The 16422-nt window shown below is 49.8% G+C and overlaps 1 protein-coding gene across 10 annotated transcripts in view; it reads right to left on the bottom strand.

Moving 5' to 3' along the window:
• LOC132207557 (utrophin-like) overlaps positions 1 to 16422 on the bottom strand; it is a 204141-nt gene that overhangs the window by 133265 nt on the left and 54454 nt on the right. For 3 of the 10 annotated variants that reach the window (XR_009443528.1, XR_009443534.1, XR_009443533.1), the window contains exons 1-2: positions 15945 to 16093; positions 14630 to 14766 (exon numbers count right to left, since the gene is read on the bottom strand). The exons of 1 other annotated variant lie outside the window; for it this stretch is intronic. Coding sequence is in view for 2 of the 9 variants with exons in the window: in XM_059643515.1 (XP_059499498.1) it covers positions 15945 to 15966 (22 nt within the window). In the remaining 7 variants the exon portion in view is untranslated. Of the gene's footprint in view, positions 1 to 14629; positions 14767 to 15944; positions 16097 to 16422 lie in introns of those variants that run through there. 6 more of the 10 variants (XR_009443530.1, XR_009443531.1, XR_009443532.1 and 3 more) reach the window with 5 other exon arrangements.

Below are 16422 nucleotides of genomic sequence, written 5' to 3'. Positions count from 1 at the left end.
GAGAATTCCAAGATAATAAAATGTGAGGCTGGATGAACACAGCAGGCCAAGCAGCATCTCAGGAGCACAAAAGCTGACGTTTCGGGCCTAGACCCTTCATGAAAGGTCTAGGCCCGAAACGTCAGCTTTTGTGCTCCTGAGATGCTGCTTGGCCTGCTGTGTTCATCCAGCCTCACATTTTATTATCTTATAATATGGAGGCTATTGTTTTACTGATGGTACTGAATGAAAAGCAAGTGACACCTCTACTTGTTAGGGGACAGGAGATGTGCATTCGAGAAGGAGATACAGTCAAGCCTTGTTAGAGACAGCAGACACATTGAAAATGCACAGAAACTGAAATTAAAGCTTTCTTGTCAATGTGTCAAGAGGTGAGACAAATATGACGGGCTAATATTGTACCTTTGTGCTCAGTAAAATCATAGAATCATGAATCAGAGAATCCTTACAGTGTGGAAACAGGTCCGTCAGTCCAACACAACCACACTGCCCCTCAAAGCATCCCACCAAGACCCATCCACCCATAACTCACCTAACCTACACATCACTGAACACCTTGGGAAATTTAGCATGGCCAATCCACCGACCTTGCACGTCTTTTGACTGTGGGAGGAAACTGGAGCACCCAGAGAAAACCCATGCGGACACATGAAGAATGTGCAAACTCCACACAGATAGTCAAAGGGTGGAATTGAACCCAAGTTGCTGGTGCCGTGAGGCGGCAGCGTCAAACAGAGCCCCTGTGCTCTTTATTATGCCAATTAAGCTGCAAGCATTATTTTTAAAGGAAGGAAACGTACCATCGTCACAGGATGCCAGTGCTTTCAATTTTCTATCAGCTTTGAGAACTTTATCCATGTCTGTCTTGACAAGGGCAAGGTGATGGCAATGGTGTGAACAGCAATTTGATTCACTCTAAATCAACTATAACACTAATTTTCAAAACTTTGAAAACTCAATGTCCTGTTTTTCGAAGATGTCTGCATGTTCCATGGAAAATCATGTATTTTCCACTGCCTACCAGGCTAATCATTTCTTCACTATGATCTCCGTCTCTCTCTCTCTCTCTGTGTCTTGCCCTCTTTGATTTCTGGAATTCCCGCCCTCCCTACCCTCAGCTACCTGGGCTCATATGCTCGAGGCTTCTCCAATTTTCTGATGTTCATGCTAAAGCTTTAAGATCCCCGCACTGAACGTCAGCAAATTTTTCCAGAAGCCTCAAATGACTGCTGCCCAGTGGCTCTTACATCCATTTTCATCACTATGAAGTGCTTTGAGAGGTTGGTCATGGGTCACATCAACTCCACCCTCCCACATTACCTTGATCCACTGCAATTCACCTACTGATGCAGCAGATCCATCGTCGATGTCCTCTCTTTGGCTTTACACACATCTCTGGAACGTCCAGATAACAAGGGCATCTACATCAAGCTCCTACTTATTTACCACATCTCCACCTTCAATACCCTCATGCCAAACAAACACATCTCCAAGATTTTGAGTAGGATTAATTTCTTATATTTTTATGCCAATTATATGACTGAATTAATTAAGTCGATTTAATTTTCAAACAAGTCTAGGTTTCTTTGTATTTCACCAGAGTCCAAATGTAAATTTATTCACATGCAAATTACATGAATGGCTTCAACATACAAATAAGTTCAGAGCTGATACACATTGTCATATAGGTTATGACACTCAGAAAACTTGATGTAGCAAAGACACCTAACATGTGCTGTCTCTATGATAACAAGGTGTCGAGCTGAATGAGCACAGCAGGCTGAGCAGCATCAGAGGAGTAGGAAAGCTGACGTTTTTGGTCCAGATCTTTTGTCAGGAATTGGACACAAAAGAATCTGAGATAACAGGTGTAGAGCTGGATGATGAGAGATAATGGGAACTGCAGATGCTGGAGAATTCCAAGATAATAAAATGTGAGGCTGGATGAACACAGCAGGCCAAGCAGCATCTCAGGAGCCTGAGATGCTGCTTGGCCTGCTGTGTTAATCCAGCCTCACATTTTATTATCTTAGAGCTGGATGATGCTGCTTGGCTTGTTGTGTTCATAAGACCATAAGACAGAGGAGTGGAAGTAAGGCCATTTGGCCCATCAAGTCCACTCTGGCATCTGAATCATGGCTGATGGGCATTTCAACTCCACTTCCCTGTACTCTCCCCATAGCCCTTGATTCATCCAGCTCTACACTTTGTTATCTCAGACTCCCCAGCATCGGCAGTTCCCACTACCTGTGTGGTCCTCCTCTACGTCAGGGAAACCAAGCGGAGGCTTGGTTCACACTAAACAACTGCACGTCCCAGTCGCCAACCATTTTAACTACCCCTCCCAATCCTCAGATGGACTGTCCATCCTGGGCCTCCTGCAGTACCACAACGATGGCACCCAAAGGTTGCAGGAACAGTACCACTTATTTTGCTTGGGAACCCTGCAGCCTAATGGTATCAGTGTGGATTTCACAAGCTTCAAAATTTCCCCTCCCCACCTACATCCCAAAACCAGCCCAGCTCATCCTCACCTCCCTAACCTGTACTTCCTCCCACCTATCCACTCTCCCACCTCAAGCCCTACCCCCATCTCCAACCTACCAGCCTCATCCCACCCCCTTAGCCTGTTTGTCCTCCCTGGACTGACCGATCCCCTCCCTAACTCCCCACGTACACTCATCTTGACTGGCTCCATCCACCGCCTCTTTAACCTGTCTGTCTCCTCTCCACCTATCTTCTCCTTTATCCAGAGATAATGGGAACTGCAGATGCTGGAGAATCCAAGATAACAAAGTGTGAAGCTGGATGAACACAGCAGGCCAAGCAGCATCTCAGGAGCACAAAAGCTGACGTTTCGGGCCTAGACCGTTCATCAGAGAGGGTGTTGGGGAGAGGGCTCCGAAATAAATAGGGAGAGAGACGGGGAAGCGGACCGAAGATGGAGACAAAAGAAGATAGGTGGAGAGGAGAGTATCGGTGGGAAGGTCAGGAGAGGATAGGTCAGTCCAGGGAGGACGGACAGGTCAAGCAAACGGGATGAGGTTAGTCAGGAGGAAATGGAAGTGCGGCTTGAGGTGGGAGGAGGAGATAGGTGAGAGGAAGAACAGGTTAGGGAGGCGGGACAAGCTGGGCTGGTTTTGGGATGCAGTGGGGGGAGGGGATGAGTTGGGCTCGTTTTGGGATGCAGTCGGGGAGGGGAGATTTTGAAGCTTGGGAACTTCACATCGATACGATTGGGCTGCAGGGTTCCCAAGCGGAATATGAGTTGCTGTTCCTGCACTCTTTGGGTGGCACCATTGTGGCACTGCAGGAGGCCCACGATGGACAGGTCGTCTGAGGAATGGGAGGGGGAGTTAAAATGGTTCGCGACTGGGAGGTGCTGTTCTTTATTGCAAACCGAGCGGAGGTGTTCTGCAACGCAAACATGAGATTTTTTCCTTCTAGCTTGCACTCACTGGAGCACTGCAGCAAGCCTGAGACAGAGATTTTGGCCAGGGATCATGATGGAGTGCTCAAGTGACAGGCAATTGGAAACCTGGGGCCATTTTTATGGACAGAATATAGGTGTTCTGCCAAGTGGTTGGTCAGTCTGTGTTTCGTCTCCCCGATGCAGAGGGAGACCATATTGTGAGCAGTGAATACAGTAGACTAGATTGAGTGAAGTGTGGGTAAATCGCTGCTTCTCCTGGAAGCCTTGGATAGTGAAGCGGGAGGAAGTAAATGGACAGATATTATGCCTTCTGTGGTGGCATGGAAAGTGCTGTCGGGTAATGGGGAGGTGTTGCGAATGGATAAAGAGTGGACTGAGGTGTCCTGACGGAATGGTCTCTGCGGAAGGCTGACAAGAGAGGGGAGGGGAATATTTGCCTGGTGGTGGAATCTTGTTGGAAATCGTGGCTGATGTTCTTCTAGATGTGGATATTGATGGGTTGGGCTTTGAGGACCAGTGCACATCATCAGGGGTGAGGCCAAAGTGTAGGAGATGGGTTGGACACAGCTGAGAGCTCTGTCAACCACAAACGCAAGGAATACTCAGTTGAGGAAGAATGCAGACATTTCAGAATCCCTCCAACAGAAGACGAAATCATGAGAACAAGTGGATCTGTCGGGACAGTCCTGTTTGAAGATTATGGGAACTAAGACTACGTTGTTTGTCATAAAGGCTATGGTTGAGTGATCATATTCAAACTGAAGAGACCAAGAATGTGAGATTGGAGAATGGGTGGAGAACCATGCCTCGAGAATCCCTCTGCGGGTCTATGCTTGGCTTGGGCTACTATGGTTACCTTGTCCCAGTTTCGTATGAGAGGCGTGATCCTCCACCCATAATGCAGCCAACAAACAGATACAATTGGACCCCCACATACAAAAGCATACAGATCAAAACCCGAAATGACAGTACTCATGGTAACAGACCGGACAGTATAAATTCCAGACAGAGTAGAGTAACATTGTTTCGCTGGAGGCTTTACTGATGATGTCACACATCATGGTGACGAAACGTCTCAATGAAAACAAGCCAGCTCGGCGAGCAAGTCAACAACCTCAATCAGAGAGCTGGCTGTTTTGAACTACCTTGTTCAAGTGTATCATTTTGGATCTTGAATGTTAAATCTCGCTCCAACACAGGGACGGAGGATTGCTGTTAACAGCTGCATTATAACTAATTCATATTGAATCATTGTTTTGACCAGTCCAGAGATGTGCAGGTTAGGTGGATTGGGAATGCTGAATTACCCACAGTGCCCACATACGTGTAGGTTAGGTATATTAGCCATGGGAAATGCAGGCTGACAGGGATAGAGTAGGGAATGGGGATGGGTCTGGGTGGGATGCTCTTTGCAAGGTTGCTGCGGACTTGTTGAACTGAATGGCCTGTTTCCACATCAGGGATTCTATAAAACCAGGTTTTACTAAATTAGTGAGAGAGTGAGTTTATCAATTGCTAAATGCAAGAAGTCAGAAGGCACCACAAATACACACAAGTTAGAAACAAGAAATTAGCTCAAAAAACATAACCGTTAAGAGGGATACGGATAGTTCAGCCTTTGGATTGTTTGTGAAGAATAGAAAGTGGGATGTTGTGGCCACTAAGTTGGGCGATCCCCGGAATGCTTATATGAATTCAGCAGTTAATTTTGAGATTCTTGTTGAAATTCTTTTGACCTTGTTTCCTTTTTGACATTGCCCTGGTTTGCAGAGCTCAGAGCAAGAGATTGTCTTTTCTTCTAACCTGCAGCATAGGCCTATGAAATGGCTGTCCTAGAACTGTGACCTCCACAACTCCATAGACCACACGAGCAGAGTCGCCCAGGAATACACACGATCTGACATTCAAGAACTATTGAGATAACAATACTCAGTGTGGGATTGGAAAAGACGGCATGTACAAACAGAAAACAGCTGTAAATACTGTCAAGAGGTGAAATAAAGTTATAGAGCTAAATTAGTGGCTCTTTGCTTACATGCTCATTGTATTCAGAACAAAATCAACAAATTAATAGCACACATACAGGTTGGCGGGCATGATTTGAGAGCTATTACAAAGACATGGTTATAAGGAGATCAACACTGGAGGTAAATGTGCAGGGCGACATGACATTCCAAAAAGACAGGCAGGAGGGAAACTGACTGTCAGCGATGAAATTACTGTGAGAACAAGAAACGATCTTCGATCGGAAGACGTAGAATCCAATTGTATTTATTTGTTAACGGGAGGAGGACATCACTAGCTACGCAGTGTTTGTTGTCCATCCCTAATTGCCCAGGGGTCAGTTCAGAGTCAATCATATGGCTGTGGGTCTGCAGTCACATGTAGGCCAGACCATGTAAGGATGGCAGTTTCCTTTTCTAAAGGACATCAGTGAACCAGGTGGGTTTTTCTGACATTTGGCAATGGATTCATGGTCATCATGAGATTCTACATTCATGATTTTCTTTTATATTCAATTCAAATTCCACCACCTGCTGTGCTGGGATTTGAACACAGGTCCCCAGAATGTGATCTAAGTCTCTGAATTAACAGTCCAGTAATAATACCACTCGGCCATTTCCTCCCCAATCTTGGAACAAGAAAACCTGTAGCTGACTCCCACATGGGGAAAAACACTGAACCAGGAGCTTCTTCAAACGAGGTGATCGCCTCTTCTTACATTTTAAGATAGCTATGAATTATCAGGACCTTGGGGGAAGCTACTAAATTGGGGGAAGGAGTATCAGGTAGGAGCAGAGCAGTATTAATTGGGAGGAGCTTTTATTTTACATGTCGACATTTGATACGTGGGAGTTATTTAAAGACCTAGTGATCAGCGTTCAGATCTGGCCTATTCCAGGGAAGGAGGAATGACAAGGATGGCAATCTAAGGACATATGGACATAAGAAATAAAGCAGGAGTAGGTCATCTGTCTCTTCCAGCTCGCTCCGCCATTCAATAAGGTCATCACTGATCTTTTTGCGGACTCAGCTCCACTTACCCTCTCATTCACCAAAATCCTCAATTCCTTTCCTGTTCAAAGATCTATCTGTCTTGGCCTTTAAAACATTCAACCAGGGAACCTCAACTGTTTCACTGGGCAGAGAATTCCACAGATTCACAACCCTTTGGATGAAGAAGCTCATCCTCAACTCAGTCTTCAATCTGTTCACCCTTATTTTGAGGCTGTGCCCCGGAGTTGTACTTTCACCCATCAGTGGAACCAACTTCAGTGCTCCTTTCCTGTGTATTTCTTTCGTAATTTTAAAAGTTGCTATTAGAACATCCCTCATTCTTCGAAGTTTCAGTGAGTGCAATCGTAGTCTCCTCAAACTCTCCCCATACAGCAACATTTTCAATTCTAGAATCAATCTTGTGAAGCTCCTTTGCACCCCCTCCAGTGCCAGTACATCCTTTCTCCAGTGAGGAGACTAAAACGGTACAAACTACTCTACATCAAGCCTCACCAGCACCCTATACAACTGGAGCATCCCCTCCCGATTTTTAAACTGCATCACTCGAGCAATAAAGGACACTATTCCATTTGTTGCCTCAATTACCAGCTGCGTCTGCAAACGTTTTGTGCTTCATACACAAGGCTGCCCAGCTCCCTCTGCATAGCAGCATGCTACAATTTTTCACCATTTAAGTAATACTCCATTTTGCCCGAATTGCCACCAAAATGGATAGCCTCACATTTTCCATCATTGCACTCCATCTGCTAGACCCTTGTCCATTCACTTACACTTTCTGTGTCCTTCTGCAGACGTTCATTATCCTCTTCACACTTAACACTAAAATGTGTGGTAGAGTAATCTGTGAACTGTAATAGAACATATAACAACACAGCGCAGAACAGGCCCTTCGGCCCTCCACGTTGCGCCGAGCTGTGAACTAATCTAAGCCCATTCCCCTGCACTACCCCATCGTCAACCATATGCTTATCCAAGGGCTGTTTAAATGCCCCTCATGTGGCTGAGTTAACAACATTGGCAGGCAGAGCATTCCACGCCCTTAACACTCTCTTAGTAAAGAACCTGCCTCTGACATCTGTCTTAAAACCATCACCCCTCAATGTGTAGCTGCACCCCCTTGTACAAGCTGAAGTCATCATCCTCGGAAGAAGACTCTCACTGTCCACCCTATCTAAACCACTGATCATCTTATATTATCTCTATTAAACTCCCTCTTAGCCTCCTTCTCTCCAATGAGAACAGACCCAAGATCCTCAGCCTTTCTTCACAAGACCTTCGCTCCAGACCAGGCAACATCCTGGTAAACCTCCTCTGCACCTGTTCCAACGATTCCGAGGCCGCACTAGTGTTTGTAAGTTGCAGCATGACATCACGTCTCCGGAACTCAATCCTTCTACCATTGCAACCTAACACACCATCAGACTCCTGAACAGCACCATCTACCTGGGTAGCAATTTTCAGGAATCTATGCACATGGACACCAAGATCCCTCTGCTCACCTACACTGTCAAGAATCTTTCCCTTGACTCGGTGTTCTGCCTTCCTATTAGTCCTCCCAAAGTGAATCACCTCACATTTATCCGTATTAATCTCCATTTGCCAACTTTAGGGACAATTCTGCAGTTTATCCAATTCTCCCTACAACATGCAACATTCTTCCACAATGTCCACCACTCCACCAACTTTAGTGTCATATGCAAACTTACTAACCCATCCACCAATGCCTGCGTCCAAGTCATTTACACAAATGACAAACAGCAGTGGTCTCACAACAAATCCTTGAGACACACCACTAGTAATCAGACTCCAGGCTGAATATTCTCCATCAACCAGCACTCGTTGCCTTCTTACCGAAAGCCAGTTTCTAATCCAAATGGCTAAATCTCCCTCAATCCTGTGCCTCTGTATTTTCTCCAATAGCCTACCACGGGGAAAGTTATCAAAGGCTTTACTGAAGTCCATGTACACCACGCCAACTGCCCGACCGTCATCCACATGTTTGGTCACCTTCTCAAAAAATTCAATGAAGTTTCTGAGACACGACCTGCCTTTGACGTATCCATGTTGACTATCTCCAATCACATTGTTACTTGCTAGATGATTATAAATCCTATCTCTTATAATCCTTTCCAAAATTTTTCCTCCAACACACCCAAGGCTCACAGGTCTATAATTGCCTGGGTCATTCCTACTACCCCTCTTGAACAAGGGCACAACATTTGCAATCCTCCACTCCTCTGGTACGAAACCTGTAGACAATGAGGACTCCAAGATCAAGGCCAAAGGCTCCACCACCTCCTCCCTCGCTTCCCAGGCAATCCTCGGAAAAATCCCATCAGGCCCAGGGGTTTTATCTACCTTCACACCTTGTCGAATTGATAACACTTCCTCCTTACTAACCTTAACCCTTTCAATTCTAGTGCCTCTAACTCAGTCACCTCCTCTACAATATTCTCCTGTCCCTCAGTGAAAACAGATGAGAAATATTCATTTAGCACCTCTCCAATCTCCACAGCGTCCACACACAACTTCCCACTTCTGTCTTGGACTGGCCCTATGCCTACCCCAGACATCCTCTTATTCCTCACATACCTATCGAAAGCTTTCGGGTTCTCCTTTATTTACCTGCCAATGTCTGCTCATGCACCCTCCTTGCTCTTCTTAACTCTCTCTTTAAATCCTTCCCAGCTAATCTGTAGCTCTCCATCACCTCATCTGAACCATCTGGTCTCATCATCACATCAGCCTCCCTCTTCTGCTTAACTAGAGATACAAGTTTTTTTTAGTTAACCACAGTTCCCTTAGCTTATCGCTTCCTCCCTGCCTGACAGGGACGTGCCTATCAAGAACACGCAATATCTGTTCCTTAAACCAGCTCCACAATTCAATTGTCCCCATCCCCTGCATTTTGCTAACCCATTCTATGCCTCCTAAGTCTTGACTCATCACCTTATAAGGGAGGAATGGAGAAGCCGATAGTGAAGAGGACGATCAGAGGTTACAGCAGAACATAGAGAGACTGGAGAGTTGGGAAGATAAATGGCAGATGGAGTTCAATCCAGGCAAACGCGAGGTGATGCATTTTGGAAGATCACATTCAAGGACAAACTATACAGTAAATGGGGAAAATTGATGAACAGAGAGATCTGGGCGTTCAGGTCCATTGTTCCCTGAAGGTGACAATACAGGTCAATAGCGTGGTCAAGGCGGCATATGGCATTGGACGGGGTATTGAGTACAAGAGTTGGCAGGTCATGTTGCAGTTGTATCGGACTTTGGTTCGGCCACATTTACAGTACTGTGTCCATTACCAAAAGGACGTGAACGCTTTGGACAGGGTACAGAGGAGGTTCACCAGGATGTTGCCTGGTAAGGAGGGTGCTAGCTACAAAGAGAGGTTGAGTAGATTAGGATTATTTTCATGAGAAAGATGGAGATTGGGGGGGACCTGATTGAGGTCGACAAAATCATGAGGGTATAGACAGGGTGAAGAGCAAAAAGCTTTTGCCACCCAGAGCGGAGGACTCAATTACTAGGGGTCATGAGTTTAAAGTGAGAGGAGGAAAATTTAGGGGAGATATGCATGGAAAGTTCTTTACAGAGAGGTTGGTGGGCACCTGGAACGCATTGCCAGTGGAGGTGGGCGACGCAGACACATTAGCATCTTTTAAGATATATTTGGACAGGTACACGGACGGGCAGGGAGCAAATGGACACAGAACGTGAGCAAACAGGTGAGAGGTTAGACAGAGGATCTTGATCGGCGCAGGCTTGGAGGGCAAAAGGGCCTGTTCGTGTGCTGAAATTTGCTTTGTTGTTTTGACTGACTGGAGGGAAGGAGGAATGGATCGCTGGAGGGAGGGAGGGAGGGAGGGAGGAATGGATGGATGAATGGACGGGGCAAGGAGCAGGAGGACGGGGTGGGGGGGGTGGGGGAAGGAGAAGGAGGACGGGGGAGGAGAGAGAAGGAGGGCGGCGGCCGGGCGGGGGGGGGAAGGAGGAGGAGGAGGGCCGGGGTCGGGGGGGAAGGAGGAGGAGGAGGACCGGGGAGGGGGGGGGAGGAGGAGGAGGAGGACCGGGGGGTGGGGGGAGGAGGAGGAGGACCGGGGAGGGGGGGGGAAGGAGAAGGACGACGGTGGAGGGGGGAAGGAGGAGGACGACGGTGGGGGGGGGGGGGAAGGAGGAGGACGACGGTGGGGGGGGGAAGGAGGAGGACGACGGTGGGGGAGGGAGAAGGAGGAGGACGACGGTGGCGGGGGGGGAAGGAGGAGGACGACGGGGGAAGAAGGAGAAGTAGGACGGTGGGGAAGGGGAAGGAGAAGGACGACGGTCGGGAAGGGGAAGGAGAAGGAGGACGGTGGGGAAGGGGAAGGAGAAGGAGGACGGTGGGGAAGGAGGAGGAGGAGCGGGGAGTGGGGGGGGAGGAGTTGAACACAGCAGACATCCTGACATCAGCTTCCCTGGCCTCTGATGCTGCATGTCCTGCTGTGTTCATGCTCACGAACACCTCGTTACCTCCCATTCTCCTTCGTTTGTGTTTTCTTGCTCTTCCTCCCTCCCTCTGATTCTCACCCCCTCTCTCACCTCTGCTGGCCCTAATTTCACTCCCTTGTCATGCTCCTTTATTTCCATCTTTCTGTTCCTTTTCTCTCTCCCACCACAAATTCACTCTCTCTCACTCTGGCTTTATGAACAGGGGGAGAGAGTACAAGAGGAAAGGAAACCAAAGCACACAGCACCTTCGGCTGAGAGGGAAATTAAGAACTGCCAGAGATTTTCCAAACCGTGACACAGGAGTTGCCTCTCTCCCTCTCTCTCGACAGTCTCTGTCACTGCCTCACCCAACCCCACACCCATTCGCGTCCCATGGTGACTCTCCACAAACCCACCTCCGGGTAGAAATGCAAACACAAGTTGCTGGAAATGCTCAGCATCTGTGAAGAAAAAGTACCGAGGTAGCATTTTGGGTGCGATGACCCTTTCTCTCCGAGCTCCGGCTAGAAATGCTCCAGCCTCTGGGACAGGGTCCCCTTGTAGTCGGAGAGCTGCGGGTCGATCTCGGCTGTTCGCTTGGCGCAGGGCATCAAGAGCTCCCCTCAGCCCCAGGAAGGGATATGTTCACCCCCTAACCTTATACTGACAGTGGTTGTGTTCTTCCCTCATCCCCGGGAGCCCCTCTTGCCTTCTCACCTGGTCGTCGGAGTGCTATTTGGCTACGGAGGGCGGTGCGATAAAGAGCCCACTTCCCACAGCCGCGGGGGAAGGGGGCATCCCTTCACTCCTCAACCTCCTCCCATCTCATCTTGTGGCAGTGGCTGTTCGGCTGCAGAAAGCAGCGCTGCCCATGACCCCAAACCTCCCGACAACACCCCTCTCCGAACCCAACCCCCACCACGACCCTTTTGCAGTAGCTGTAGGCCACTCAGTCACAGGGCTGTGCGATAGTGACTCTCACCATGTCCCCTCGCTTCCAGGACGGCTCTCCTCCAACGCCTACCCCATCCCATCCCGCTCCTTCCCTTTACCTTGTAGTCGGAGAGCTGTAGGCAGTTCTGCTACGGAAACCCGCGCAGGGCTGTATAATAGACACCCTCCCAATGTCCCCAGCCTTCCCCTCACCCGGGGAGGGGTATTCTCACCCCCAAAACATACATTCCCAACCCCTCGCTTTGTGATAGGAGCGGCGCAGGGTGTGAAACAGGGATCGTGCTCATGTCCCCAGTCCTCCCTTCACCCCAAACCCCGCTGTGACCTTGCAGTCGGAGATTGTTGTCGGCTGCTCAGCCACGGAAGGCGTCGCGTAACGCGGCCAGGTACTCGGGGAGCGCAGGCTCGGTGCCAGGCAGCTGTTCAGGCAGGTAGCTGTGCCCAGGAGCCGGGCAAAGAGGCCTTCTCCCACCTCAGATCCCCGCTCCTGGCAAAGGCGGCGCAGGGCCGAGCCAATGAGCAGCGAGCGCTCCAGCAGCCCGGATGCCTGCTCCTAGCCCGGTGGTCATGCTGGAGGCCGCTGGAGAACAGGGGGTTGTAGGGGTCCAGGAGCGTGGTGCGATGATCCCCGCTGCCGAAACCCTGGGTCCTCAGCCCCTCCCGGGAAAAGGGATCCAGACAGCGGACTCGTCGCCGAGGGAGAGGGGGAAAAAGGCGTGAGTAGGAACAGGAGAGGAAGGGGATTGACTGCGAGGGAGAAAGAGACAGAGTGTGTGTGAGAGAGAGAGGGGATTAGAAATGCAGTCTGATTGTGGATGGGTTGGGTTTAAACTGAGATTTTTAAACTTTGTTCGAACGAAACCCAGAACGCTGCCTGCTGAGCGAGTGGAGAGGCTCGGACAGAGAGGAAGAGAGACACAGGGAAAGATAGGGGGGCGGGGGAGAGGGGGCAGAGAGAGGTCACAGGGAGAGACGGAGAGACAGGGGAGAGAGAACGGCAGAAGCACACACAGAGGGAGGCAGAGACAAGAGGAGAGACAGAGGGGCGCACACACACACAGACCAAAGAGACAGAGAAGTGCACAGCGAAGTGGCAGAGACAAGACGACAGAGAGAGAGATACAGAGACATAGAGTGAGGCACACACAGAGAGATGGAGGGACAGAGATTGTGTGTGTGGGGCAGGGGGTGGGTTTGGAGAAAATGGGAGAGAGAGAGAAAGAGGCAGAGTCGTAGAGTTGTACAGCAGTGAAACAGACCCTTCAGTCCAACTACTCCATGCCGACCGGGGGGCCGGGGCCCGTGGGCGGGACAGGGCTGCGGGGGGCCGGGGCCCGTGGGCGGGACAGGGCTGCGGGGGGCCGGGGCCCGTGGGCGGGACAGGGCTGCGGGGGGCCGGGGCCCGTGGGCGGGACAGGGCCGCGGGGGGCCGTCCCTCTGAGGGGGACAGGGCTGCGGGGGCGGGTCAGGACTGCGGGGGAAAATCGCCGTGAGCGGGTCAGGACTGCGGGGGCAAATCGCCGTGAGCGGGCCAGTGCTGCGGGGGCAGGTCCCCGTGAGCAGGACTGTACTGCGGGGGCCGGTCCCCCTGAGCGGGATAGGGCTGCAGGGGGCCCGTCCCCGTGAGCAGGACAGGGCTGCAGGGGGCAAATCGCAGTGAGCGGGACAGGGCTGCGGGGGCCGGTTGCCGCCAGCGGGAGAGGGCTGCGGAGGCAAATCGCCGTGAGTGGGAGAGGGCTGCGGGGGCCGGTCCCTGTGAGCGTCTCAGAAATGCAGGGGCAAGTTGATCCGGTGAATTCAAGTATGAAATTACACGAAAGACAGCAATGAATTTAAAGCATCAAGAGGAAAGAGATTTGGAATCCAGCATTCGTTCATGGGGATGGAGCAGCGCTTGGAATATTGCCTTCAGTTCTGGTCGCTTCATTACAGGGAGGATGTGGAAGCTTTAGAGAGGGTGCAGAGGAAATTTAGCAGGATGCTGCATGGAATGGACGGCAGGTCTTATGAGGAAGGGTTGAGGGGGCGAGGACTTTTTTCATTGGAGCAAAGAAGAATGAGAGGTGACTTGATAGAGGTACACAAGATGATGAGAGGCATAGCTGGAGTGGATAGTCAGAGATTTTTTCCCAGAGCAGAAATGACTATCACGAGGGGGAGAAATTTTAAGGTGACTGGAGGAAGGAACAGGGGAGATGTCAGACCTAAGTTCTTTACACAGAGAGTGGCGGGTGTGTGGAATGCGCTGCTGGCAGTGGTAATGGAGTCAGATACATTTAGAGGCTTTTAAGCGACTCTTGGATAGGCACATGAAGGACAGTAAAATGAAGGGTATGCAGGGTAGTTTGATCTTAATGGGATAATAGGACGGCACAACATCGTGGGCCGAAGGGCCTGTACTGTTCTTTGTTCTATGTTCAGCCAAAGGTTCTTTTCAGGAGAGAGTAATTGATTGTAGTTTTTAAAGACAGAACTGGAGGACAGAGAAAGATATCAAGGAAGGTTGCACGTTAGTGACAGTATCAACAAGTCCTCAGCAAATGTACTCTCTGAGGAACTACACTGTTTTGAAGGCGAGAGGACCAATGATATCAGTTAAGCCCCCCTTGTTTTTGTATTGTGTACTTCTGACATATGCGCAAATGGACAACCTCACTCTCCTGCAAAGCTGCAGAATGAATAATGCTGCAATATTTGTCAACTCCCAAATGGGCATTGATACATTAGTAAATCGCACATCAATAAACTTACGTCTCAAGGTTCTCGCCTTCTAGAACTGTTTGTACTGGTAAATAACCCAAGCGAGGATGTTTGGCAAAGTATTTCTTTGATCTGAACTTATTTTTCAGCACCTTGCTAAAATCACGCACATCTTCACCTGATGTTGTCTAAAAATGTAAAATAAATCAAATTCAGTTAAGAATTAATAATGAACCAATCTACTCAACTCACTCTATAATCCATGCTATCGCTGCTAAATGTCTTTGAGGATGTAAAATTAAAGAGTCTGCAATTCTGAGGGATAAAGTCGCTATCTTTCTGTAGGATTATGATAAAGGTTAGATATGTCTGAATGTGAGTTTCGAACAATTAAGCTTGAGTTTCATAGAGTCATACAGCATGAAAAAAGATCCTTTGGTCCAACCAGTCTATGCTGATCACAATCCCAAACTCAACTAGTTCCACCTGCCTGTGCTTGGCCGATATCTCTCCAAACATTTCTATCATCTTTCTATCTTCTAGCTACAACATCACCTGAACAGAATTCTCCATCTTGTGGTCAAATACTAAAACTATACAATTAAGTAATTTCAAATGATTCACATTAGTGGCCTTTCTGGTTGAATTGCTAATTATTTTAACAACAGTGCATTTTTTGTCCAATTATGCCATGTATAATTACTGATCCAAAATTCATCTCATTGGGTTTCATTTTTTTGGTTTTTTGTATTGAGTCAAAGATGAGATCAATACAGGGGGGGAGAAGGGCGCGGGACGAGGGGGGGAGAAGGGCGCGGGACGAGGGGGGGAGAAGGGCGCGGCACGAGGGGGGGAGAAGGGTGCCGCACGAGGGGGGGAGAAGGGCGCCGCACGAGGGGGGGAGAAGGGAGCAGGACGAGGGGGGGAGAAGGGAGCAGGACGAGGGGGGGGGAGGGAGCAGGACGGGGGGGGGGGAAGGGAGCAGGACGAGGCGGGGGGGAAGGAGCAGGACGAGGTGGGGGCGTAAGGAGGAAGGGAAATGAACACAGCAGACACGCTGACATCACCTCGACACCCAGAATATTCAGACCCTAGATAAGCGTTTCTCCCTGCGACTCCTGAAACAGACACTCGCAGCCATGCGCCGGCACCTCCACACACTGCAATCCAGCCTGCCCCAGCTCAGAGCCTCCTCTCCCAGACCTGCAAAGGACCCCTGCTGTTTTTTATCCGCCGCAGGTTCCACAGACTGAACACCCAGTTCCACTCAGCTTTACTGGACACCAAAAATCGTAAGTACAACCAACTCACGGGCCCCTGCCACCCACAAGAGGATTCCTGCGCCTCCCAAATCCCGAGTCTGTACCTGCCCCGCCGCCATTGACCATGAAGACACGGCCGGAGACCCCACCGATGACGTCACATCCGCCTCCGCCGGCGACACCACTTCCGGAACCGCTGCTGCACTCACCACCTCCACTTCCAGGTACAACACCTCACACACCACCGTCACCGCAGCTGCTGCCGCCTCCCCCGATACACCAACCGCCGACGGAACCCCGCCCACGGCTGACGGAACCCCGCCCACGGCCGACGACCTCATCGCTCCGCCCACAGCCTCCACAGCCAGCAACCCCAGAGGAGACAGACACACTGAGCCCTGCCACATGTTCACCGTCTCCCCAGACCTCCCACTGACTGAGGACGAACGGTCAGTCCTCAGTAGGGGGCTCACCTTTGTCCCCGTACAACCACAAATCAACCAATACCAGTCACGATTGGACATAGAGCAGTTTTTCCGCCATCTTCGCATCCACGCCTACTTCTTCAACCGGGAGCCTAAA

This window comes from Stegostoma tigrinum, unplaced genomic scaffold, assembly GCF_030684315.1.
Source record: "Stegostoma tigrinum isolate sSteTig4 unplaced genomic scaffold, sSteTig4.hap1 scaffold_100, whole genome shotgun sequence".
In the NCBI taxonomy this organism is placed as follows: Eukaryota; Metazoa; Chordata; class Chondrichthyes; order Orectolobiformes; family Stegostomatidae; genus Stegostoma; species Stegostoma tigrinum.
This window is presented reverse-complemented; position numbering and strand designations above follow the sequence as displayed.